Source organism: Lepisma saccharinum, chromosome 1 (genome assembly GCF_977018435.1).
Source record: "Lepisma saccharinum chromosome 1, izLepSacc3.1, whole genome shotgun sequence".
Classification (NCBI taxonomy): domain Eukaryota; kingdom Metazoa; phylum Arthropoda; class Insecta; order Zygentoma; family Lepismatidae; genus Lepisma; species Lepisma saccharinum.
This window is the reverse complement of record NC_139229.1, coordinates 25781878-25809854: the sequence shown is the minus strand read 5'-3', so window position 1 is coordinate 25809854 and position 27977 is coordinate 25781878. Positions and strand designations below refer to the sequence as shown.

General features: G+C 36.3%; 1 protein-coding gene across 2 annotated transcripts in view; it reads left to right on the top strand.

The window, feature by feature from the left end:
- The window catches only part of dre4 (SPT16 homolog, facilitates chromatin remodeling subunit dre4), a 72811-nt gene that overhangs the window by 10412 nt on the left and 34422 nt on the right, over window positions 1-27977 (top strand). For both annotated transcript variants that reach the window (XM_083129733.1, XM_083129728.1), the window contains exons 4-15: window positions 100-252; window positions 4716-4862; window positions 5924-6075; window positions 7402-7516; window positions 8323-8471; window positions 9810-9996; window positions 11282-11452; window positions 12734-12932; window positions 17360-17558; window positions 22755-22993; window positions 26473-26615; window positions 27504-27686. In XM_083129733.1, coding sequence (XP_082985859.1) covers window positions 100-252; window positions 4716-4862; window positions 5924-6075; window positions 7402-7516; window positions 8323-8471; window positions 9810-9996; window positions 11282-11452; window positions 12734-12932; window positions 17360-17558; window positions 22755-22993; window positions 26473-26615; window positions 27504-27686 — 2037 coding nt within the window. The remainder of the gene's footprint in view (window positions 1-99; window positions 253-4715; window positions 4863-5923; window positions 6076-7401; window positions 7517-8322; window positions 8472-9809; window positions 9997-11281; window positions 11453-12733; window positions 12933-17359; window positions 17559-22754; window positions 22994-26472; window positions 26616-27503; window positions 27687-27977) is intronic.

The following is a 27977-nucleotide window of genomic DNA, read 5'->3' as shown; positions in this document are numbered from 1 at the left end:
AGACAATTTAAAATGTTGTGTAAACTGAAAGAAAAACATTAAATTTTTCAGTCAAAATGACTACAATATTAACAGTAAAGATTTTATTTTATTTTGCAGAGCGATGAGGATAAGGGCAACTTCCAGAAGCTGATTGAGGCTGTTAAGAAGAGCAAGAAGGGGAAAACATTGGGTGTTTTTGCAAAGGATAACTTCCCTGGTGCCTTTATGGAGGCATGGAGGGCAGCACTGAAGAAGGAGCAGTTTGAAACTGTAAGTATAACATACTGAAGGTTTATGCTGACCTAGACAAGTCCAGGAAGATCGGCCTTTGAGTAAAAAGGTCTGAGAATTTCGTAAAAATATACAAAAAAGCTGATTTCTGTACTTGACAGTGCATACGTATAAACCGTAATTTTGTGCAACATGTGTTCATAATTGAAATGAACCATATTAGTGTTACGTCACCTCAAGTGAAAGCAAACCTGTCATGTGGTGTTCTGGCATCCAATCTTGGAACACGAGGCTGCTCGGCTCCCAGCAGCCACCACAGCAGTGATGTGGCACTTGAGCTTCGGAACTAGGATGGGCCTATTTTCTTCAAAAATGCATTTTCCTTTCTCTAGTTATTCTTTACCTTATCCTCTGTAAGGTATGTGCAATATACAGGGGATGGACAAAAATATGGAAACACCACGACATCGGAACTGGTGATATCGATGCAATTTTTCCACTTGAAATCGGACGTGGTGTGACATTCTTTGATTTTGCGCAGTGAGATAGGACCCTGTTGGACTGGTAGGAGTCAACAGTTGCACTGTAGATATCGTGCAGTGCAATTGATACTGAATCATGTCCGAGCTGACAGTGTTTCAAAGAAGGCAAATTGTCGGTGCCCACCTTGCAGGGGCCTCTGTTACCAAAGTAGCCATGTTATTTGGCGTATCGAGAGGGACTCTATCCAAGATCATGATGACATAATAGTGTGTCATGAAAGACATCAGATAATCTCCTGCGTGGACGAAAATGTACACTGAGTGACAGAGGCAGAAGGACACTGAGGAGGATTGTGATCATGTTTTGCATGAAGAATGGTGTAAGATCCCATTATCTACCATCCATTCCTCGGAGACAGCAGGCCGTTTTGGAAGCTAAGGGCGGTCCTACTCTTTAGTAGCTACAGCATTCCGGCTTTTCTTCGCAGGTGTTTCCATATTTTTGTCCATCCCCTGTATCTCCATAACGTATTCTCTGAAATCTCATGTTTACTTTGATGTACGATACACATCACAATTTTGTTTCATAACTGCTGTAACATTTTTAAAAGTTGCCTCTTGCAACAGAAAATCCACATGATTTTTACAATCTTGCTCAGTTGTCTGCTCGTGATGTCACCGCTAAATGGTCCTTTCAATACCTAAGCATACAGCATTTCTTGGAACAGGAGACATTACTTTAATATTTCCAATCAAAGAAATGCACAGTAAATTGAGTTTAAGTAAGCTAAAACATTACAGAATGGTCTGGAAATGCCTGTAAGACCTTTAGAAGACAAGGAATGTTTCTTGGTAAAATTAGTGAAAACCCAGGTTAATTGTATTTACCACTATCATAATAGAAATTCTAAACTAATGAATGGGTTTCTATTTAGCTTTTAATCTACAGAAGAGCCTGAAGTAACTTAACTAAAAGTGGTATAATATTTCTGTTGTTTCACATTGCTTTTCTACCTATTTGACTTATTGTGACAGTAAGGATGAGTGATGATTAGTTGAAATTGATGAATGCACGCTCACAAGTAACATAAATGTAAAGGCCGGACTGGCGAGGTCGAAAGTCATCTACTGAGCCGGTGCGAATTGTGGGCTGTACACTTTGACAATAGTCTGTGGATAGATTATGACATGTATACTATATCCAAAGGAAACAACCCTTTGTGAATTGTTGCCTGGTAACACAGTTGCCATGTATTAACCCCCCCCCCCCTTCCCTGCAGCGACCTTGAAGGGAAGGGAAGTGCCACCAAAAAGAAATCTATATATAGATGCAACCGCAAATTTGTGTAATCACAAATAATGAAAAAAACTAACTATAAAAAGATGAAAATAAACATTCCACATTAGGTAAGCTAGAAGGTAAAGTTCCCCCTCCATACAGCATCATGCCAGGAAGGCACATTTAGGGGATTTGGGAGTAGGACCCCACACCCTCACTACATATTCTCGATCTCAGCCATTTTGGAGGTGATGTGATCAGCCCCATGCTCTGGCTGCCTTTACCCTCCAGCTTGCCCCCAGTTACACATTGATTTGAGATTGCATGAGCCCCAGAACCACTTTATGCAGGGACTAGGCCGGTAAAATTCCAACTCAGAACACCTTTTACAGGAATCTAACCCGGGTCTTCTGCATGGCAGTCAGACACCCGACCAACTAGACCATATTGCAAAAAAAAAAAAAAATAGTTTTCATGCACTGAGAAAGCATCAACAATGGATTTTTTAAATTGTCAGTAGCCCACATAGGCTAATAATGGCACGAAATAATGGTGTCTATAAAAATGACATGCAATAATACAAGAACTGTTAATTTTCATATACCTTCTATATATAGATGCTCTGCAAAAAAGGTGCAATTTTAGAGAGTATATATATAGCTCCACCACAGGGAATGGGTTAAATGGTCCTGGGCCTCAACATTTCACCTGCGGCGATGATTGAGATGACATGCTAGGTAAGCTTTACTTTTTGAAAATGATGACCCTTGCCTGTAGGTGTGCACCATGTACTTTGTCTCATTTCTTCTTTGAGAAGTTGAAGGTTCAATTTGCAGTGGAGGCATGTAGTGGTCCAGATCCCACGTTAAACCTCGTGCCTAGACCAGATTAGCCTATCTGTGCATAAGGTGGACTTGAAACAAACTTTGGTATGACTTTGGGTGAATGCTCGCAGGAGGACATCAAAATTGGTGTGCAGTTAAAAGTAATTGCTCTTTTGCACAATCACTTCGTTTGCAGACAAATACAAAAATGTTATCTTGGTGCCAGAGTGTATTGAGATGTGAATTCGATCACATCACTGATATTTTCATTTTGAGTAGTTATTCACTCTCTTTATAATGGAGGGGTCATGGTTTGAATCCCAGGATGAGAGAGACATTGCACAGTGGTTCAGGTACTACTTTTAACTGTAGGCCAAGTCTCGATTAGTCTTTTCGAGCAGAAAATTACACTTTCAAAAAACAATTCTCTTCTTTAATTCTGTCTATATATCATGCTTGCCCATTTTCACAGCTAAAGATACAGATATAAAAAAATAAATTGTATTTATGTGTATAAAATTGTTTGGTATTTAAGCACAGCACAGCGTATGATCAGCACCATGCTCTGACTCCCTTAAACCCCCTCCTCCTCCTCCCAGTGTTCCATCCCAGGTACGTAGTTATAAGAGGCTGGGTGTACACCAGAGCTTCTCCATCAAAGTTCCTGCATTAAACCTATAGCAGATGGAGCCTCAAATCTATCCCATAATTTACAGTGGGAACAAAGGACTTCTTAACCTTCACTTGTTAATAATAGTATGGATATATTTATAATTGGAGTATGTAATACCTTTAGGGGTATACTAATAAACAAAAAAGACAGTAATGAAATATCATGTATAGTTTTCAAGAAATGGTGCATTAATTGCTGCCACGTGATTGAAAATCGGACACTTTGCCCCTGCATTCTCCTGGAACCCTTCATTGTCACACCTTGCTTAAAGTGTTGCTTTTTTACTCATTATTAGATACAAAATTTAAATTTAAAAAAAAAAGTGCAGTGGTTTAAGAGTTATAACAATTTTCATAAGTCAATCCCATTATTTACAGTTGAAAAAAATGACTTTTTCAATCTTCGCTTCATAATAATATTAATAATGATACTATATTGTTTTGAAATTCGACTATGTCATAGCTTCATATGTATACTAATAAATAGGGTTAGGAAGTTGATGGCAAATCATATTATTTTCTTGGCTTTGAAGACAACGCCAAACCTGATATAAGTCCGTATTTCTTCAGTTAAAACCAGGAAACATTGTTTTTATTTGCATTATTTTGCATTTTCCGCCCTTTTTATTTTTAGGTCATTTTTCAGTATTTTTTGTCTTTATTGCATTTTTTTTTCACTTCTGAAGTTTCTTTTTTCTCCTTCCCACTTGTTTCATGAATTTTAAATGCATTTGCGAGCATAATTCATATATTTAAATTCACTAACATGGTCCTTTAACAAGTGCGCCATTAATCGTAAATATGGCCAATGCAAAAACCACAATATTATATTTAACTGAAATCTTTGGATTTTGTGGAATTAATTGTGGTAAATTTACTTTCCTTCCAGTATACTCGAAATACTTTGGGTAAAGCCTACTTGGTGGCTGCTATTATCGCTTTAATCTGTGATTTGAAGTATTACGGAGTATATTATGTAACTTTGAAGTTAGACAGAACTGAAACATCTTGTGTAGTTTTCAAGAAGTCCCGTTACTTGCTACCATGTGGTGCTGGTGAAGCTACGATGTGCTGCTGGTCAAAATGTCGACCGTCCATTCTCAACGGAAATTGTCCTAAACAAAGTTCTTCCATGTGATAGTCAGACAAACTGCTGATTGTACCACCGCAACTTTTGTCGTACAGTCAAAGCTTTAAAAAATGAAATATAGTTAATATTAAATTATTTTTATTTGTTTATTGCAGGTGGATGTTAGTTCAACCATGGCATTCATCATGGCTCCAAAAGAGGACAGTGAAATCCTCACGATCAAGAAGGCATGTAATGTTTCAGTTGATGTATTCAACAAGTACCTGAAGGACCAGATCATGGAAATTATAGATTCTGATAAAGTAAGAAATCTTTCTCTTTCAAATAGTTACTAGGCAAGACTGTTTTTTTTTAAAATTAGTTAATGAGTTCTTTAGTAGAAATATGCAGCTAATTATCCTTTGACATATTCACAAAATTGAAAATAGGCTACTCTTGTGGACATCGATCAAGACACTTTTTAATTGTGTAGCATTCCGAAAAAAAGTGGTCCTACTTATGTAAATATCAAAATGAATTAATCTGAAATTTAATTCATTTTGGAAACAAACAAAATGTAGAAATTTGTTGACCAGTGTTATTAGTGTTTTTTATTGCATTAAGGTTTAAGTGTTTGTGAATGAATTTAATTTGCACATTTCACCAACAAAAATTCTTACCATCTGTAGCCTACATTCTTCACAGACAAATTAAATCAAATTTTGCTATATTTTTAAAGCGTCACATGGGTGAAACACATTTTTTTAATGCTTTACTTGCATTCAGGCTATGTCATCATACTAAAGTTTTTTTTTTTTATTTGTCAGCAGACATCACAAAGTACTTCAAATGAGGAATATTTTAGTTCAATCCCATGTCTAGAACCTTAGATTTTGTGTGTGAAATGTCACACATGTAATGCTCGAATGTCCCTTTTGAATTTTGTCAAATAGATCCATTTTTGTTATAAAAGTATTAGTTGTTTTCCCCTTAATGCATTTCTTTGTAACAATAGATAATACACATGCATGGGTTTTGATATTACAGTGTAAACTATGAATTTCATATCATGTTGAATTTGATTTGAGTTGAAACATCTAGATGGCAGTGTGATCGAATTTCTTGCCCAAGCATTGCTAACTTTCAACTGTTGCGTACCCAACCTACGATCAAGAAACCATAGTTTAATTTCACATTGAAAAGTGATGTTGGTTAAGGCTGAAGGCAGATTCCCAACTTTCAATTGGCTAAGCAAAAAATTTACCAGACTAAAAAGGTGACCCTTAGAGGGGGTGGGGGATTGCTGTAGTTTTTTAGTTCACTATTAGTCATTTCAGTAGTAGAGTGCGCTGGATACTCAGTTATTTTCTTTTCCTTCTTCCAGAAAGTGAAACATACAAAGTTAGCTGAAGGTGTGGAGACTGCCATAACAGACAAGAAGTACGTCACAGGAGTTGACACAAGCCAAGTAGACATGTGCTATCCTGCCATCATACAGAGTGGTGGAAATTATAACCTGAAGTTCAGTGTTGTGAGGTACTGCCGGTTTTGGTATTAAAACAATGTGTCTAAGTACCGTATATAATGCTCACCCTGGTTTTTGATAGAAAAAAGTGAGAAATCAATTATATCTGGTATATAATGCGTAGTATAATTCAGGTGCAAGAAATGGCTTTCTTAGTTGTAGGAGGTGCATGCATGAATTCCGCCACAACAGACTGCTTTTGTTGGTGTAGCAGAATATTACGTTACAAAGTAAAGAATTGTGGGACATGGCCTTTCGACTTTTATATGCAGTTTTGCTCATTTCCTCTTTACTTTTCTTAAGAAAAATCTTCAAAATATATACTTTTTCCGTGACTAACATAACATATATAGAGGCGCATTCAGGACCTTCAAATTAGCAGTTAGCAGCAAAATATTTCTTCCATTAATGCATTACACACTCCAAATATGTCATATTATTTGGCCAGTAATACATTTTAATTATTATTTTTTTTCTCCTTATCTTTTCGTTCATCCAAAGTACCATAAACATCAGAATGTTTCTTCATTTTGTGATGAGTTTATTTCAACTGCATTGCACATTAGTGTCACCATCTTGAATGGAATACTGTTGCCATATTCAGAAACTACAGGATTGAAGCTTTACAACGATATTTAACATGATAGGGTTCCGTAAACAGAAAAAATCAATGCAGGTGTCACAAAATCATGGAAACATGCGGTTTCATGTTTGCTGCTCGAATTATTCCGTGCATAATACGCACCACAGTTTTTGGTAACAAAAATTTTGGAAAAACTGAGCATTATACATGAGTAAATACGGTAATTTGGTTTTGGAGTTCATTATTTAAATATTCAGGAAATTTGTTATTCAAAATTAGCAGTCAGAAGTCATTGAGTGTGACAAGTTTTCTATAGCATCTAGAATCTAGACTCTGTCTCTGGAATCTCTGGAACAAGCGAACGAAAACAGGTTTCTGAGCAAGTAGTGACTCGAGAGGGTTCAACCAATGAACGCGTGAGAGTAGAAGTTTGAGCATGAAAAGGATTATGCAGCTGCAGCTACCAGCTGTTAGTAGCTGTTCATATTGCTTTGCTGTGGGATAGAGTATATCTTCAATTATAAAGATTATGCAATTTTTGCACAAAATCACATTATGTATATTTTCTTTAGCTTTTCAATGCACAAAATGTTAATTCGCCATCTTTTGAAACAAAATGTTCATGATGGTCTGTAATTTCTAGCAGCATGTTTCATAAAATCGGTTAAGATCATCATTGTTGCGCATTTTGAAATTTAGTTATATCCTATATGTCTGAAGGGATACTTTAGAAAGGAATTTTTATTTCTTTCAGCGACAAAAACATTCTTCATTTTGGAGCGATAGTGTGTTCATTAGGTGCCCGGTACAAGTTCTACTGTTCAAACATTGTGCGCACGCTTCTAGTAAATCCTACAAATGAAGTTCAGGTATGTATCATTATTTAGATGTCATGTCAAATCAACCAATATTAAAATAGTTGCTTGCATAACCATTTTAGGAAAATTTCATTTTTAGTACATAGGTTTGTACATGTTTCTAGATATCAAAACCAATTTTCAAAAAAATTTCCTGTCCTTGGTTCTTCTGTGGTGGCCATTTTTCCAACATAGTGCTTTTTTTTATTTTTAATCATGAAGCAGTTTTACAGAAACCTTAATATCTCAAAAATCAGTAGAGCCAGAGACCTGAATTTTATTTCATAGCTAATGAAGTATACTGTCTATGATATTTGAGTATGTTTTGCTGAAAAAGGCATCCTAAGTACGAAAATTATGGTGGAAATTTGGGTAACAATTGTTAAAAATTGGATTTTTTAGTTTAATTTTTTAATGAAGGGGTTTAGTCTAAGGCTTGAAAATTTTTTTTATGTGTAAATCTACCTGCAGGGTGTCTGCCACTTGCCAGAGTTCTGAACTAGCACAATGTTGCCAGTCTGCAAAGAAACTCCCACAGTTACTATTTTCCCAAGACAGTCAATTTTTTTTATTAAACTTGGAATTTCTATTCTGTATTTGTGGAAACCCTGTATTTTAAAATTACCTATACAACTATAAAACTTGCAAGAGTTAAGGAATTTGTTTTGCCAAATGTGTGGTATCTACCTCTACGTATGATCTTTGCAAGGTGCAAAGCACTGGAATATATTTATGTTTTAGGGGTGATGTTGTATGTGTGTCTTATGTTTCCTCCTTGAAAATGGGTGTGGACATAATTGATTCTTTTATGTTCTTAGGATAACTATGCCTTCCTGATCAACCTAGAGGAGGAGATAATGAAGACTCTTCAGGCAGGGACAAAATTGTGTGATGTTTACAATGCTGGTTTGGAGTTTGCCAAAAAGGAGAAACCAAATTTGGTGGACAATTTGACCAAAAATTTTGGGTAAATATAATCATTGGACTGCTACTTTTGTTTGATTTGTTTTACAATGTTTATCAAATGCAAAGTTTGAATTTTTCTATAGTCATGAAGTAGGAGCATTAATATATACAGTGGAACCCTGATTTTACATTTTTCCGCATTGTACATTCAATCTTGATGGTCCCAACGTAGCAGAATGTCTTAAAAATTTTCCTTGATTTTACATTTTCCCCCATTTTAAGTTTTATCAGCATAAAATCGAGGTTACACTGTATATAGGGGATTCATATAAAACTGACACATTTTAGTGTTGTTGTGGAACAGCAGTGTATAATGAAATTTCTCGTGAAGGAGGTGAAACCTGCTGAAATTTGGCGTAGACTGCAAGGTGCAAGGACAGTATGGTGAACAAACACTGTCACGTGCAAGAGTGTACGAATGGTGTCATAAGGGTTCCCCTCCAACCAAAGAAAGCAAAGCGCTACTGTCTGCCGGTAAGATTTTGGGAACTGTCTTCTGAGACATGCAAGGTGTTATCCATGTGATTTTTTTTGGAAAAGGATGCCACAATTAATGCCCATTATTACTCAACACTGCTTCACGGTGCTGTACGTTGAGCTGTTCAGAAGAAAAGACCTGGAATGTTGTCTTCTCCATGACAATGCCAGGCAACACATGGCCCATTTGACTCAAACAACACTGGCCAACTTGCACTGGGAGGTTTTACCACACAGTCCTTACAGTCCAGATTTAGCTCCCAGTAATTTCAATTTGTTTGGGGCTCTTAAAGAACATTTGGGCAGGATGCACTTCCAGACAGATGAGGAACTCAAGAACGCTGTGCTGCAGTGATTACGACAGAAACCTTCCACAATGGTGTCTGAATGTTAAGGGGAATACTTTGAGAAACTGACATGGTTTGGTGCTTCTATGTATGTATATTTCTGTCTAGAAATAAAAGTCTTAGTCAACTTTGAACGACCCTTGGAATATTGTGTGTCACTGCAATTATAAGCAACTGTTTAATAGAGTTTTTACTTAAAGATATTCAGGTATTACATCAGAGTATTAAAATATGTCATTTAATCAAGAATCCATTTTTCGCACAATACTGGTGCAAATTAAATGAAAACTCTTTCATTTGTATAAGTTCCTGAAAAGGTTTCATTCCATTATTCTGGACACTGCAAAATAGGGAAACTCCAGATAAGTATTGGCTAGTATTGTGAATAAAGGTTGACTGATCGACTGATATTGTTATTATCAAACTGATAATCAAAACTGATCTGTTAAGCTATTATTTTTATATTGCATCTTTTCTTTTCTGTTTGAAGCACTCTTTGACTTCTCATGTTACAGGTTTGCTATGGGGATAGAATTTCGAGAGAGCTCTTTGGTCATAGGACCTAAAACGGTGACTACTGCGAAGAAGGGGATGGTATTCAATGTGAACGTTGGCTTGTCAAATTTGGAGAACAAGGAAGCGCAAGACAAGGAAGGAAAGAAGTATGCCTTGTTTGTTGGAGATACTGTAGTAGTGAGTGAGGTACGATAAACTTTTTCCTTTATTTTTTTTGCTGTTTTTTGTTTATAATATGATAACGGCAGTGATTCGGCAAGAATTTTTTAATATTAAGATTCACACATATTTTTTATTGTAGCAGTAATGAAGCAGTTAAAATGGAAAAACGATAATTCTAGATTGCTTTCATTAAGTTTGTCTTGCGTAATGTAATGCAGTGAAATCTGCTTTATATGTTTCAGAAGGGATTTTTTTTTTTTTACTGAAGATGCCCTCCTCCACCCGCGTACATTCAGTGGTATGCGCTCCTTCCCCTAGCTTCTAATATGATATGCTAGAACAACTTATGAAGTTTTGTAGTTCCTAGAAGAACCTATTGTAGGTTTCTGTGCCTAAATCAAACATTTTTTTAAAAATCTTTATATTGTTTTAAGGGTTTACAGGATTTGTATGTCACACAGGTATTTCCTCTTTTTGGTGACTAAAAAATTCATTGACTAAACATAGTCTGTTGATATCCCTCCCTCCAAGTCCATGACATATTTTGAAAGCTTGAAACAAAGCAAAATGTTTGGCGCCACTGTTGCTGCCTGAGTCCGAAGTCCAAACTTCTGATCCATGTTTTAATTATCCTCACAGACATATAGCAGAGTTTGACTGTGGATAACATGCAAAAGGTTTGTTATGTATTGAGCAGCAAATTATACATAATTCATTTTTCATATCAACAAGTAACTTTTGCTAACAGCACAAGTATTAGTATTAAAATAATTAGTGTCAAATTTTGAAAATTATGTATACAAGTGAAAATTTGGTTGTTTTATGTACCTATTAAAATTTGTTATGGTTATTTTGAAATTTTGTTTTTAATGATTTTACCTAATCAGTATTTTTCAAGAATTTTGAACCATTTGAATTTTTTGTAGAACCCATTTTAGGATTTTTAAAGCTTAAAAATCTGAGGCCTAGTAATGGCTTGTGTACTTTTTGGGTATCCACTGCATTATTTATTCATAATCAAAGCACAAGGTATATGTTATGCTTTAATTTCATGTCATATAATCATGAAATGATACAATATTTGTGCAGAGTAAATTAAACTATGAAACTAGTGCATTTTGCAGGGCATATACCCGAGATTTAAATTTATATTAATATTTTCTGTTACTGATAACCAGCCATTATTGACTGATATTCATGCATCAGTCTTAAATAGTTGTTTAGTATCCATAAAATTTACATCTGCACTCTGAGGTATTGGTAAAATTTTCATATTGGTGTCTTCCATTGAAATGTTACTTTCTTTCAGGGACAACCAGCAACACTCTTGACCACATCAAAGAAGAAAATTAAGAACATTGGAATTTTTCTGAAAGACGAAGATGATGAGGATGAAGAAGAGGAAGAGAAGGAGAACGAACGGAAACCTCAGATTATGGGTAGAGGCAAGCGTACTGCCGTTCTGGAGTCAAAGTTAAGGGTGAGCAGTGTAGTTTCATTTTCATGTTACTTGAGAATCTGCCAGTTTAGTTTTTACACACAGTGCTCTTTCTTTTTAATGGGAAATGATTACTGCAATCAACTAAAGTAAATTAACTATGTCTTTTCATGAGTCGGAGCTGAGGTTGTCTAGTTAGTAGGGTGCCTGACTGCTGCATGGGATATTTGGGTTTGTGATCTAAAGTCGGAATTTTTCAGAGGGCTTGTCCCCACGTAAAGTGGCTCTGGGACTCGCCCAGCCTCAACTAAATGAATACCTGGGGGAGTAAAGGTTACCAAAGCATGGTGCTGATCACATCACCTCCCCCTACGTATGCATCATGTCATGGTGCAAAGTTCAAGAAGAACTTCGCCTTTTACTTTTCATGAATTGAAAACACTTAGCATAAGTCCACTTTATGCACAGATAGACATATAGAGACTGGACCCACAGTTTAAAGTGAGAATGAAATTGTTACATCCCTCAGCCTGGATAAATGTGGGATCACTTGATTACAAGGTGACAGTGTTACCACTACACCATCAGAATGCCTCATTGTAGACATTACTTCTACTTTAAATGTGTATCTTACCTAGCATGATAATATTTTTTCAGTAATTTTATGATTGTTTATTTTTATAAATGTTAATTAATTTACACTTGGCAATGATAAATTATAAGTTAGGCATTGATAAATTATAAGTTATCCTACCAACGTATATAATTTGAACAACCTGTGTCAATGAGAGAGTTATGCCCACTTTTGAATTACTTTTGGTACAGCCCATGTATAAATCTCTAGAACATTATCTGAGCTAAAGTCACCTTCAAAGTTATACCATATGCTGGAATATGCTATACACAAGTTTTCTTGATTTTTTTTGCACCTAAACGATCAAAAGTTTGCACCTCAAGATCCGGGATGTAATGATATCATGTATGGTTGGAAATTTTATCTTCTAAATGCTCTGGAAATTGAGATCGAAATTGAATAGAAGAATAGAAACCACTTTAAAAATAAGTATTACTGTAATATAAATTTCCAACTTACACTCAAACTGTTAACTTGTAACTCATGAGTCCTATGTTTGATTCCTGCTAAAAGTAATGTTTCACATGCTTGTATTTAATTACAGATTTACACTTTTGTTTGTTAAAGTTTTAAGTCCACTTTATGCGCAAACAAGTTGATTGTATCTAGGCTTACAGTTTAAAGTGAAATCTTAACCACTGACATTTGCCCCGACAGGGAATCAAACCCTATTTGTTTGTTCTTTACAGCAAGAACAGTCAGCGGAAGAGAAACGTAAGCAGCACCAACGTGAATTGGCAACTCAGTTGAATGAAATGGCCAAACAACGTCTGGCACAGCAGTCAGGTGGCCAGCAGCAAGAGAAGGTTAGGAAATCGAACGTGTCGTATAAAAATGTAGGTCAGATGCCCAGAGAGGCGGAAGTGACAGAGTTGAAGATTTTTGTAGGTAAGTTGAAATTATTTTATTTAATTTTATTTTTGGAATAAACCGATATGAAATGTTCATCTTTCATGTTTTGAAATGTGCAAGACATGTTTTCCTACAATATTTTGTCATGAAATGATGCAAAATAAAGGGCAAAATTGAATTACATACACAATTTTGAGTTTATTTACAGACACAACACTTTCTGAAGTCTGAATTATCCTGTGAACTGTGCAAAATTATTAGAGCCATATATTTTGGTGAATAAAAGATCAAGATTTTGGTAAAAAAAACTATATTTTGGGATGAAAAGCAGTGTATAAAATGGCATTTCTGTGTTAAATAGTGAATATGTTCCTAAATTTGATGTAAAAACTATACTTATTACACAGTATTAATATTTCACTTCTAACAGCACATTTGTATAATTATCAAGAGTATTAAGTTTATTCCTGTGCAAGGGAGTCCATTTTTACTTCTCAAATATTTACAACAGAATTAATAAATTTTTCTGTGATTTGCATGACTCACTGGATAATTTAGACTTCAGAAGTTGTTGTATCGGTAATTAAACCCTAAATTTCGTGGGTTTTTTTCTTTCACATTCTACACTTCATTTCACATCATTTTGTGACAAAACATGGTATTAAAATGCACCTCACACCTTTAAAAAACATGAAAATGTGTTATTTCACATTTTGTGTTTTTGTCAAAAATGAAATATGCATGACACTAAAAATTATTGAAAATGAATTAATTCTGCTGTAAAAATTTGAGAAGCAAAAATGGACTCCTTTACGCAGGAATAAACTTGAATACTCTGATAACTATATAAATGTGTTATTAGCAGAGGCATGAATGTTTGGTTTTTGACAAACACAAAATGTGAAGTAACATCCTGTAATGTTAATTTTTCATATTCCTGAAAGTGGTGAGGTGGATTTTCGTACCATGATGTGAAATGAACTGTAAAATGTGAAATAAACTCTTAAGCATGAAATTTAGGGTTTATTAACCAATGCGACAATTTCTAGTCTGAATTATCCTCCAAGTTATGCAATTTATGGAAAATTGATTGATTCTGCTGTCAATATTTGAGAAGCAAAAATTGACTCCTTTACACAGAAATAAACTTTAATATTCTGATAAGTATATAAATGTGCTATTAAAAGAGAAATGTTTATTTAAGTGTTGTTTTTAATTCAAATTTAGGGTTTTATTCATATTTTTTACACTGAAATGCTATTTTATAGAATGCTTTGATCCTGAAATGTGCTGTTTTTATACCGAAATATTGATATTTTATTTACCAAAAATATGTGGCCCTAGCTATTAGAAAGGAAATGTTTGTGTACTAGATGTACTTTTTTAATCAAATTTATGATTGTATTTGTTATTTGGTCATCAAAATGCCATTATGTATGTCATCAAAATGCCATTATGTATACCACTTTAAATCCAAAAATAACCCCATTTGTCTACCAAAATATTGATAATTTATTCACTATACATATGTGGCACTACTGATACTCTCACCGATTCCCACTGACACCTGTCCTGTTGCAAATTGTAACAGTTAAAAGTAATTCAGAACATACACCGATGAGTCATTACATTATGACCACCTATGTAATGAGCTATCACATTATGTCTGTAGTCCCTTGAGCAGCAGTATTTGAACTGGCTGTGAAATATTGTCCTGGTCACCACTGTTGTACCTGTGTGCAATTTCTCGTACAGTGGCGGCCCTTGCGGTTGCTCCGAACAGTGTGTGTCAGCCTTCGCTTTCCTCTGGCATCAATGAGCTGCTGTCGACACATGGCTGGCCGACATGTCGTTGTTTGCCCATCGTTGCACCACTTTCGATGCATGCTCACAACAGCAACACGAAAGCAGCGAACAAGCCAAAGCAGCACCGTGCCATCACAATTTGACCTCTTATCATACTGCGAGCGATTCCCATTCTGATGCTGGAGACAATACTAACAACGAGCCTGTAGACCTGCCCAATATATACCATGCCGCCAGCATGTCATGTGTTACTCTCGAATCTCCAGGCACACTAATTGTTCCCACGCTAATTGTTCCCGCGTCGGGATGGTCATAATGTAATGGCTCATCGGTGTAAAAAAAGAACGTGCAAGTTTTCCATAGGAACTATACCATAACAAACTACCAGTTTTTTTGCTTTAAAATATTCATAATTTAACATGAAAACTATTTAATCCCCAAAATGTATTTCTCCCCACAGCAAATATAATTAAAGTTAAGCATTTTCATATTTTTTAAGATCTTTAGACTGTGTGAAATTGTTGCGCAGCATTTTGGCAGACACTCGGAAGAAGTATCAGTTGGTATCAGTAACAAAATTCCAACTGGTACTTCCTGATATCGATACGTTGGTATTGACTCGGCTCTAGTTTATGTCCACAACAATAATAATAGAATAGGAGAACTTTGCACTCAATTGCAGGCTATTTATAGATATATCAGACATAAAATCTTGGCAATTAAACCTGCAAACCTGTACAGATATTTCTCTCTCTCTCTCTCTTTCTCTCTATCTCTCTCCCCCTCTACCTCCCTCTCTCTCCCTCCTCCTCCTCTACCTCCTCCCTCTCCTTTACCTCTCCCCCCTCTTCTTTTCCCTCTACCTCTCTCTCTCTCTCTCTCACTCACTCTCACTCTCACTCTCACTCAGAGAGACTGTGCATTCTCACATGAAATAACAAAATCTAACTCAATAGATATCTTTAAGAGAAGATGAAATTTTATGTAGTGGCGCTACATACTTTTATTCTGGTGTCTATTGCCAAATATAATATTTGTCGGGCCCTGCTATGTATATAGACCTATATTTATGTTTTGTGTATGTCTTTGAATTAATATTTTTACTGTGATTTGTTGTTGATCATTATTTTCAATGTTTTGTGTGAATCACATTAATAATGTGTATTATATTATGAACTTTTTGAATATGGTTAAATGTAAGAGAAGGCATAAGCTTTAATCTCCACCGTAAAGAAATAGAGGCAAATAATAATAATAATAGTAATAATAATATATTGCTTACGTGAAATTTAAAAGATTTCGTAATTCCACGTTGCACAATTTAATGGTTCAATCCTATTAATTTCGAAGATCCACTGTCTTCATTCACAAAAGGGTACGGCGTTTGAAGCGGAGATGGTACCGCGTCAGTACATTGTTTGTTCCCGGGCGGCGGTGGTTGCGATTTTTCCCGTTCGGCAGCACTGGCGCGCGCATCTTGGTTTGCGTCGTCTGCTTCCTGTTGTCCGGTGGCGTTGCAAGTTGGGGGTTGGGGGGCTGGGCTGTGTTGCTCGGTAATGTGCCGTTCCTGTTCCCCGCGTGGCTGGAGGGGGGTCGAGTATGCGTATAGCATCTTTTCTTTTTCAGGTCGGGGATCTTTCTGAGGACAGGGTGCCAAGTTGGGTGTGTCGGGTTTGTATTTTCCTGATGTTACGCTCGTATTCCCGCATTTCCTTCCGTATGAAAGGTGTAGAATTCATGGTGGTTGCGGTAAACGCGGTTTAAAATTACTTACGTGAAATTTAAAAGATTTCGTAATTCCGCGTTGCACAATTTAATGGTTCAATCCTATTAATTTCGAAGATCCACTGTCTTCATTCACAAAAGGGTACGGCGTTTGAAGCGGAGATGGTACCGCGTCAGTACATTGTTTGTTCCCGGGCGGCGGTGGTTGCGATTTTTCCCGTTCGGCAGCACTGGCGCGCGCATCTTGGTTTGCGTCGTCTGCTTCCTGTTGTCCGGTGGCGTTGCAAGTTGGGGGTTGGGGGGCTGGGCTGTGTTGCTCGGTAATGTGCCGTTCCTGTTCCCCGCGTGGCTGGAGGGGGGTCGAGTATGCGTATAGCATCTTTTCTTTTTCAGGTCGGGGAAAGAAAGATCCCCGACCTGAAAAAGAAAAGATGCTATACGCATACTCGACCCCCCTCCAGCCACGCGGGGAACAGGAACGGCACATTACCGAGCAACACAGCCCAGCCCCCCAACCCCCAACTTGCAACGCCACCGGACAACAGGAAGCAGACGACGCAAACCAAGATGCGCGCGCCAGTGCTGCCGAACGGGAAAAATCGCAACCACCGCCGCCCGGGAACAAACAATGTACTGACGCGGTACCATCTCCGCTTCAAACGCCGTACCCTTTTGTGAATGAAGACAGTGGATCTTCGAAATTAATAGGATTGAACCATTAAATTGTGCAACGCGGAATTACGAAATCTTTTAAATTTCACGTAAGTAATTTTAAACCGCGTTTACCGCAACCACCATGAATAATATATTGGCTGATATTGATAGAGTACCAGTTAATGTATTCCATTGCTTCTAATTTTATGAAATAAAATTTTCCACTTTTTATGTAAAACCTCTTCAGAATTGTACGATTTTTTTTTTTTTCCTTGCAGACAAGAAGTATGAAACCATTATTCTCCCGATCTTCGGAGTTCCTGTTCCATACCATATTTCCACAATCAAGAACATATCACAGTCAGTGGAAGGGGATTACACTTACCTTCGAGTTAACTTCTTCCATCCTGGTGCTACAATGGGTCGAAATGAAGGAGGTGTCTACCCGCAGCCAGATGCCACTTTTGTCAAGGAAGTGTGAGTGTCATATTACCCTTTTTGTTAGTCATCTTTTCTTCGTTTCTGCCGTCAAATCCTCCACGTACCAGAAGTTATTTCTGGTCCAGGAATCCTGGAAAAGTCTGTGAATTTACTTTCTCTGGAATTTTAGGGCCTCCCTGATGGCATAGTGGTAACGTCGTCACCTTGTAATCAAGTGATCTCTGGTTCAATACCTGGTGGAGGCACATTGCACAGTGGTTCAGATCCTGCTTTAAACTGTAGTTCCAGTCCCGATTAACCTATCTGTGCATAGAATGGACATAAAACCAGGGCTGAGCTGATACCACTTTGAACCGATACTGATGCCGGTACTCTTATTGATTCCCACCGATACCGATACTGATACTTGAAAACTGCAATAATCAAATTTTGTTCAAAATTTTGATCAATACTGGTGTGTAAATATCCTTCTCTAATTATATGCATGAATTTACCAATAAGTTTGCTTTAGAATATTTAAGAATTACATCAGAATATTAAAACAGATGTTATGGAAAAAGAAAGTTTTTCATGCAAATATTTTGGAAAATAAAAATAAAGTTAGATTTTTGCATAATTTCCAGAATAATTACACTCTGCGAAAATATCATGTGGCATTTTTGTGGATCCCGTGAAAGACCAATATGCCGGAAAAGTATTGGTTGGTAGCGGTAGATGAATTCTAACAAATACTTTCTGATACCGACACCATGGTTTTGGTCGATACTTCAGCCCTACTTAAAACAAACAAAAAAAATCAAATTTTCTGGAAATGTCATGGAAATTGACTGTTTTTCTGGAATAATCATCATTTTTGTAGTAGTACACTAAAGGTAGGTTTATGAACAAGCAAGAAATTTTAAATTTGTGACGAAACTACTTCAGTTTGATATGCTGAGTATTACCGGTAGTTACAGTAGACATTGTGAATTAAGCACTGTAGGAAAAAAGCATGTTTTGAACTATTATCATGTACTACTACAGTAAGTAGCTATTGAAATTTTTCACTTTCTTGTTGCAATTTTTGGGTTGTGTTTGGTAGATATTAGAATCAGTACAGATTTTATTACTAAATTAAACAATAATTATGTATTATTTATGCTATATTTGTTATTTTTTTTTATAAAAAGGAATTCTTTGTTAACCATACGTCAATCCTGCTGTTATCATTTTTACGTAAAGTGAGTACAGTATTCTAAAAAAATGGTTAAGTTGGATCCTACATGTGATTTTATTACTAAATTTTACACTAATTATGTATTATTTATGCTATATTATTTTTTTTTATATAAAAAGGAATTCTTTGTTAACCATATGCCAATCCTGCTGTTATCATTTTTACATGTGAAGTGAATACAGTATTCTAAAAAAAAAGGTTAAATTGGATCCTACATGTGCTGTTGGTCAAATTTTACACACATACCTTACGTACCTTCTTACACACACGTTTAAATATATTGCCCTGAAAATTTTGGTTCTTGGTTTGGAAAAGTTAGGGAATTTTGTTTTACGAAATTGTACACACCATGCTAGTGTCTAATTTCTAATGTATTAGCATCACTGCAGTATTGCTAGATGCATGCATATCGTTTTCAATGAAAACACGAAATGTGAAATAACACATTCTAATGTTAATTTTTCGTTTCTGAAAGGTGTGAGGTGCATTTTCCTACCCTGTTTTGTCATGAAATAATGCAAAATGAACTGCAAAATGTGAAATAGACTCTTAAAGACCAATTTTAGAGTTTTTTTTAACCAACTTGACACTTTCTGAAGTCACAATTATCCTGTGAGTTATGCAATTCACGGAAAATTAATTAATTCTGCTGTAAATATTTGAGAAGCAAAAATGGACTCCTTTATACAGGAATATAGTTAATATTCTGGTAATGACATAAATGTGCCATTAGAAGGGATATGTTTATTTTGTGTAGTAAGTGCAAGTTTTAAATCAAATTTGAGATAAATTCACATTTTTTAAAACCAAAGTGCAATTTTATATAGTGCTTTTTCACCACTATTACAGCAAAATTTTATTTCATTAACTGCTTTTGAACCCGAAATTGATTTGGTTTTTGTACTGAAATTTTACTTTTTTATTTACCACAAATATGTGCCTCTAAGTATCGCCCAACAGTATTTATAAATGCTCTTCCCAGAGAGGACTCTTACTCCTCTCAGGATGTAAAATCAACTATGCTAAGCCCTCTCAGGACTTGCATCAATTTCCACTTCAAGGGCTGAGTAAAGGAGCTTTCATAGTGAAGATAAAGGCAATTTGTGTCACTTGAAAACTAAACCTTAAGAAATAAAGTCAACTTTTTTTGTACCAAAATGACATGGCAAGCTGCACATGTCATTCGGACTGCGCCATTTTCTTAATATCATGAATAATGTTGCCTCGGTCTGTTGGTCGCACATGTACGAAAGGGACCCATTACCTTATGATTTAACACACACAGGACATGTACTATGTCAGGAGTAGAAAATGATTTTAACCTTTTACCTGAATTCTTAAATTCACTACTTAAAATATATTTTTTTAACGTTTCAATCTTGCGTATGGTTATTTCGATTACCTTTTTTTAAAACAATGAGTATACAATGTGTTTTTTATTGTTTGTGTGGTTTCTGTATCATGTGTATTATTAAATCAGAATAATAAACATGCCATTATAATAAATTTTGTAACTGTTACTAGCCAAATTTTAAAATCTGTTGCGATATGGTAGACTTGGCCATATATTAGAATGTATTGCATAGTTTTTCATGCTGTTACCAGTGGAGCCTTTCTTAGAAGAACCACTCTGGCAAAGGAATGAATTACTTTTAATCCTATCTTTAGAGGCATGCATATTTTGTTTTTGACGAAAACACGAAATGTGAAATAACACATTGTAATGTTTATTTTACAAGTTTCTGAAAGGTGTGAGGTGCATTTTCCTACCCTGTTTTGTCACGAAATGAATTGCAAAATGCTAAATCGACTCTTAAACATGAAATTTAGAGTTTATTTCCAACACGACACTTTCTGAAGTTTGAATTATCCTCTGAGTTATGCAATTCACAGAAAATTGATTAATTATGCTGTAAATATTTGAGAAGAAAACATGGACCCCTTTATACAGAAAAAAAACAATTTAATACTCTGGTAACTACATAAATGTGCTATTTGAAGGAATATGTTTATTTTGTGTAATAGGTGCAATTGTTAATTCAAATTTAGGATTATAGTCACAATTTTCAAACCAAAATGTCATTTTATATACTGATTTTGATCAATTTTTTCACCGCTATAACACCGAAATTTTATTTTATTTACCGCTTTTGACTGAAATTGACTGTTTTTGTACCGAAAATTTGCTTTTTTTATTTACCAAAAATATGTGCCTCTACCAATCTTGTAATAATTAATAAAATTCAATCTTTTAAGATCATATTTCAAATGTGTAGCTTTATCTTAGTTGATTCATGGCTTTCTTAGACCATATTTGCGAAAAGAAAAAAGAGTCTCTTGAGGAAAAGGGGGTAGCGCCTGAATTAGTTTTTTCTACCCCTGTACTATGTAGAAATTTTAACTAAAAATGCAGGCTTGACCAGGACTTGAACCTGGGTCTCTGGCACACTGTCTCTTTGCCCTACCTACCGAGCCAGCCCTGGCTTTTCTTGATTTTTTGCTTTTGCTGTTTTGCCTTTTCATTCAAAGTGGTATTGACTAAGCTGTAATGTATCCCAGTGTGTTACGTTATGGATGACTTGAAAGTTGAGAGAAGTTTAAGCCATAGTGGGTATTGTACTGGAGACTGGAAGTTCAGGCATTTCTTTTGGTTAAAATAGGCAAGCAGAAAAGGCATTTATAATGTGGAAAATAGGCACCGAAGCAAAAAATAGGAACAATAAAAGTAATAAAGTCGAAAATTACAAGTCACCTACCTACATCTGTAATTTCATTCTAAAAGTTAATGTCTACATGAAAATAAAATTTTAACTTTCCTTGGTTGCCTTGATTGCACATAACCACTTTCCCCCCTTTTTTTAAAGTTTTCGAAATTCATTCTGTCTGAATGCTTTTTCATAACAGAAAATGAGTTCTCTACTTCGACAGAAGTAATTGGAGCATACATGAAACAGGCTATTGTAGCTGGATTCATATTGCAAAGACAATAATTTCCACCTTGATGAATATCACAAATTGTTTTCAAATTTTCCGAGTCCACATTTGCACTTTCCTGCAACATCTAACCTCTTTTCTCTCGCACTTCAATCAGCTGCTGCGATTCCTTGAAGACACTCATGAATGTTATAAGTGTTTTCCGGCTTTGTGATTGTCTGTGGCAACATCATAATATGCTAATATATAAAGTTTCTTATAGAAAAGTAAGTTTTATACAATTTTTAAAAATAGCAACAAAATTTCAAAAAAATCATTGAAAATGGCGAAAAAGACATTAAAATTAGAAATAGGCAGTAGCGTACAAAATAAGCAAAAAGGAAAAAGCTTCTAAAACCGTAGCAACAACGTAAAGAATGTATATAAAAAAAATATTGATAAATGCTGCAGGAAAAAAGACAAAACATTTTGCCAAACTTCGGGCTCTAGTTGTAACCAAACAGATTGACTGCAGGTCTCAAACACAATCTTGCACCAACGGTCTTGGTCTTGCCACCTGTGTCACCTTCATCAATTTCATGCTAATTAATAAATTTAAAAAAAATGGAAACATGCTAAGTCCAATTATTTTATCTTTTTCCTGTAAATTAGGGATGGGACTGATTAATCGGTCTATCGGTATCGGCTGATATAGGCGTATCGGTTTATTGGTAAAATTACCTATTATTTTACCAATCCGATATATCAATAAATATCTTATAATTTAGTGCAAAATTGTGCCATTTTCTTGTAATTTTTATGGATAATCTCGATGCCCTACTTTCTAAAAAGTAATTGTCTAAATATTCAACTTCTTTTGCACTGTTGTCACCTCGAAACACACTTTTATTAAGGAGATCAATGAACATTTCAGGTCCTTCAAGGACCATTTCTAACTTTATATCGGATCGGTAGAATATCGGTTATCGGTATTGGTAAATTTTATATCTGTACTTTATCGGTATCGGCCAAAATTTCATATTGGCCCATCCCTACTGTAAATAGAATTTCATCTCTTTGACCTCAGATTTCTTTTCTCGTAGGACATACCGGAGTACAAATGTCAAGGAACCTGGTGAGCTCTCTGCCCCATCTTCAAATTTGAACACTGCCTTCAGGCTTATCAAAGAGGTGCAGAAGAAATTCAAGACTCGGGAAGCGGAAGAAAGGGAGAAGGAAGATCTGGTGAAGCAAGATACCCTCCTTCTCAGTCAGAACAAAGGAAATCCTAAACTGAAGGACTTGTACATAAGGCCGAACATTGTGTCGAAGCGAATGACAGGTAATATTTTAAAATCTGGGAATATAATCTAGGTTGCATGTAAATTTCCTGCACTGTAGCAGTCTGGTGTAAGGCATCATGCTTTGAGCTGCATGCAGGTTTGAGTCTGCCAGGGAAAGCATAACAACTTTTCTCCTGAGTTTTCGGCTTGTACTCGTATATGGAACCAGTGGCCACCCACCATCATGACGAAATTGGGGATCTATGAAGGAGTAGCGTAACCCGTTCATGAAAACCAACAACAACGACTGAGGGTTCGTCGTGCTGACCATACGTCACCCCGTAATTGTTTGCATGATCTCTCATCTCGGGTGAGAGAGAGCATAGAATCAGGTGGGAGTGAGGCCGGCAGTCTGTAGGTAGTCCCGTCCCCTCAATGGGCTGTTGCTCCACGGGTTGTTATTATTTACAAGCTGATTGCCCGTCGTTGCCTGGGTATTTATTTATCCCAATCTCCTATTAGACAGGAAAATAATGAATTCTAACTATAGTGTTACTTGCTCAAGGGTGGGTTCACCAAAGAATTTAGCGACTCCGAAAACTATGGATTCGGCACTAATGTAGGTCATTTTTGACATTTTATTTTTCACCCCCTCTCACCCCCCATGCCGATAGGTGATGAAGTTGGAGTTGAACGGCATTTGTAGTATCACAATTAATCTTAGCGGCCTTGAAAACTATGTATTCCACATTAATATCTGTCTTTTTCGATTATTTTTACATTCCACCCCCCCTTCCCACCCCCACCCCTAGAGTGCCAGGGGTGTCTTACCCCCACAGTATTTCTTTCCAGATTGCAAGTCACATGTGTACCAAGTTTGGTTGAAATTACTCCATTGGTTCGAGAGTTATGCGTACGTACATATATACACACATACATCCATTTTTATATACATAGGTTATTATAGCATATAACTAATTTTATTTCAATTATGTTATTTTAGTTACGATAAGGGGCTGGACCCTGTATAATGTGACGGGTGCAAAATAGCCTAAGTGCTGACACACCCAAAATTTTAAATTCAAATCAAATCAACTAATTTCATGTACTGTATACCTTTTTTTACTGCAGAATGAATAGTATATCTGGGGCATTTCAGCATTACGTGTGACATTTCACACACAAACTGAAAGGTTAAGGTTGGATTAAAATATTCATAATGAACTGATTTTATAGAATTATGAAGAATTTTTGAAGTGCCTGCTAACAAATGTAAAAAAACTTGAATATGATGACGTAGCTTGAATTCATGAAAAGCATTAACGAAAATGTGTTACGTATGTGATGCTTTAAAATGTAGCAAAATTGGACTTCATTTGTTATTTTTGTTGGTGTGCATTTGCAAACATTTAAACCTTAATGCAAATTAAAAACACAAATAATTTTCAGATTAATTCATTTTTGTTTTTTACATGGAGTAGGAAAGGGGAAACGTTGTAGAAGAGGATGAAGAAATGAGGAGAATGTGGAGAAATCATTTCGAGAAATTGCTGAATGTGAAAAAAGGAAGTGAAAATGAAAAAGTGAAAGGGAAAGAAAAATGAATCTCACATGGAGGAAGTGGAGGAAGCACTGTAGAGAATGAATAGAGGTAGAGCACCTGGAGTAGATGAAGTGCCAGTGAAAATGATACCACGAGCAGTAGTGATTGGTGTGCAGTGGCTGTACTGTGTGTTGAAAACAGTGTGGCGAGAGAGAGAGAGAGAGAGAAGTGCCAAGAGATTGGACAAGGGGACTAATAGTTCCCATATTCAAGAAGGGGGACAGAAAGGAATGTAAAAACTACAGAGGAATAACACTTATGTGCCACTCAACAAAAATGTATGAGAAAATATTAGATAAAAGAATAAGGGAAGTAACAGAGCTGAACATGAGAGAGGAACAGTATGGATTTAGAAGAGACAGATCAACAGTAGATCTGATATTCACCATTAGGCAAATGCAGGAAAGGCCCTATGAGTATGGAAATGATTTGATTATGGCATTCCTAGATATACAAAAGGCATACAATAGCATGGACAGAACAAAGATTTGGAAGGCTCTAAGAGAGAAAGTAGTCAAGGAAGAGATAGTGTGTAGTGTGCAGAGAACATACATGCCCAACCAGAGCTGTGTGAAGACACCAGTGGGAAGAACAGAGTGGTTCAGTATAAGAAATGGACTAAAACAGGGAAGTGTTCTTTCCCCACTGCTCTTAATAATTTTTATGGATGCAATTAACGAAGAGGTGGGGAAGAAGATAGGAGAGGAAGAGATAAAGGCCCTGTTGTTTGCTGATGGCTTAGTAATCTGGGGGAACAGGGAAGAAGTACATTGACAGCTTGATAGTTGGAATGAGGAAATCAGAAGAGTAGGAATGAAAATCAGTGTAGAAAAAAGTGAGGGGCAAATAACAAAGATTGAGAAATGAACCAAGAAAAAAAGATAGATGGACACTGAAGAATGGGAGGGTTGTGGAGAGCTTCAAATATCTAGAAAGCATAATTGAGAGATGTGGGAGAATAGATGAGGAGGTAAACAGAAGAGGACAAATGGGTGGTGGACTATATCACAGTCTTTGAAGATTAATATGGAACAGGGACGTAACTATGAAATGCAAGAAGGTAATATACAACGCATACTATGTGCCAATAATTATGTATGGAGCAGAGACTTGGACAAATGACAAGAGACAAAAGAAAGATGCAGGCATGGAGATGAAATATTTAAGGAGTATATTGAGGAAGACTAGCAGGGATAGAATAAGGAATGAGGAGATCCCACAAGCAGTGGGTGTGGTGAAGCTTTAGGACAGGATAGATCAGCCACAGTGAAGGTGGTTTGGACACATGAAGAGGATGGATGCGGAAAGACTACCAGTAAGATCTTACCATGCACAAGGAGTGGGAATAAGACCAAGGGGGAGACCAAGATATTTGTGAAAAGAGCAGATAGCGGAGAGTGTTAGGAGAAGAGGACAAGAGTGGAACACCGTGGAAAGGAAGGAGTGGTGGAAGACCAGGGAAAAATGGAGACGCTTGACTTCTATGCCACCTCGCCAGAGACAGGGAATGCTGAAGGATGGTGACAATTTTTTGTGGAATGCTTGGTGGTTATTTTGTTTTTGCTGATAGCTGGGAGATGTTAGTAACAGTTTTTTTTTTATGTGCTGATCATGAAATTCTCTCTCTCATTGAGACAAAATGAAATGTTGAGGAATTATTGTGCTAAGACGTTCAGAACATCATAAAGTTATGAACCAAGAAAAATTTCGTTAAAAATGCAATCCAACTTTGGGAGCTCTCAATCGAGGGAAGAAGTTTCATGGCTAAGGGAATTTGAGAGAAACTTTTACCTTGAATTAGGTAACTTACCCTAGGAAAAACTAAATTATGTGTGAATTTGGTCTTGTTGTTGGAGAAGTTACAGTCTTCTCTCGGTCCATAGGGCTTTTCGTTAAAGATAGAAATCTCACAAATTCGTTTGTTTATCTTTGCAGGATCTCTGGAAGCCCATATGAATGGGTTCCGCTACACATCTGTCCGTGGTGATAAAGTCGATATTTTGTACAACAACATTAGGAATGCTTTTTTCCAGCCATGTGATGGGGAGATGATTATTCTTCTACATTTCCACATGAAGGTATTTATTTGCAAAAATTCACCTTGATATTTGATATAATTTGTTTTAACCCCTTAAGTGTGCCATTTTATGGGCAACTCACTACTGGAAAATGGAGGGCTTTTTAAATAGCAAAATCGCATTTCATCACTCGCTTCTTCTTTTTCCAATTCAGATTCACTTTCACTGCTTTCAGAGGTCAACAACAAATGCAACTTCTCCCGATGGCATAGTGGTAACATCGTCATTTGTAATCAGAGGGTCCCAGGTTTGATACCCGGTGGAGGCACATTACCACCATGTCATCGGGGAGGGAAAAGTCACTTTGATAACCTGAAATTTTATTGGATTTTATCTGGGCCATGGGGTAGGCACCCTGTCATAGAGTACCAATTAATTGGTGCTATTATGACAATAAAATTAATACATTGTCATAATAACATTTGAAAATGGTTCGGCTAAGTTCAGAGTTCCACATTTGTGCAATAGTTATAATAATTTTGGTCATATGATTGCTCAAAATATATTCATATAATGCAATTAAGTGTCTGTAATTACTATTTAAAACTAATTTTACCTCAGTGGGTACCATAGAGGAGGAATAAAGATAGTTGGAGCATGGGGCTGATCACATCAACTCCAGCTGGGGTGGCAATCTAAAACGTGTGGAGCTCTGCCTTCATACGACCCCCCCTCCTCTCTCATGCCTTCAAGGCATGGCTAAGTCATGTACAGGTATGGGTTGTGATAATCCCATTAAAAGTCAATAAAGTTGTTAAACCCAGAAGTATCCATGACTACAAAATGCAGGGGGCTATTTGTTAAATAAACACAGTGCAAATTTTCTGAGAGTGTATTTTGTATCAGTTGTATGATTGAAAGTAACTCATGTCTATACATTGTTTGCAGCATGCTATCATGTTTGGGAAGAAGAAGCACTTGGATGTTCAATTCTATACAGAGGTTGGTGAAATTACAACAGATCTTGGGAAACATCAGCACATGCACGATCGAGATGATCTGGCTGCGGAACAATCAGAAAGGGAATTGAGACACAAACTTAAGACTGCTTTCAAGAGCTTCTGTGAGAAGGTATGCTCTCTTTTGCAAAATGTAAATTAATTTTGTCATGTGCATGTTGTAGCAATTACATGATGCAGCTGCCTTCATAGTCAAGCACGTTGGATGGCCCCAGGTTTGAGTCCTGGTGTGGGCGTGAGTTTTCCTTTGTGTATGTTCCTTCATTATTTTCATGTAATCATCATTCAACATTATTTTCATGTAATCATCATTCAACCTGATGGAGGCAGTCTGACCTCACGCAAGTAGTTAAATTAATCAGTTGTCAGATATTGCCTAATAAAGCTTACGAACAATGCTTAT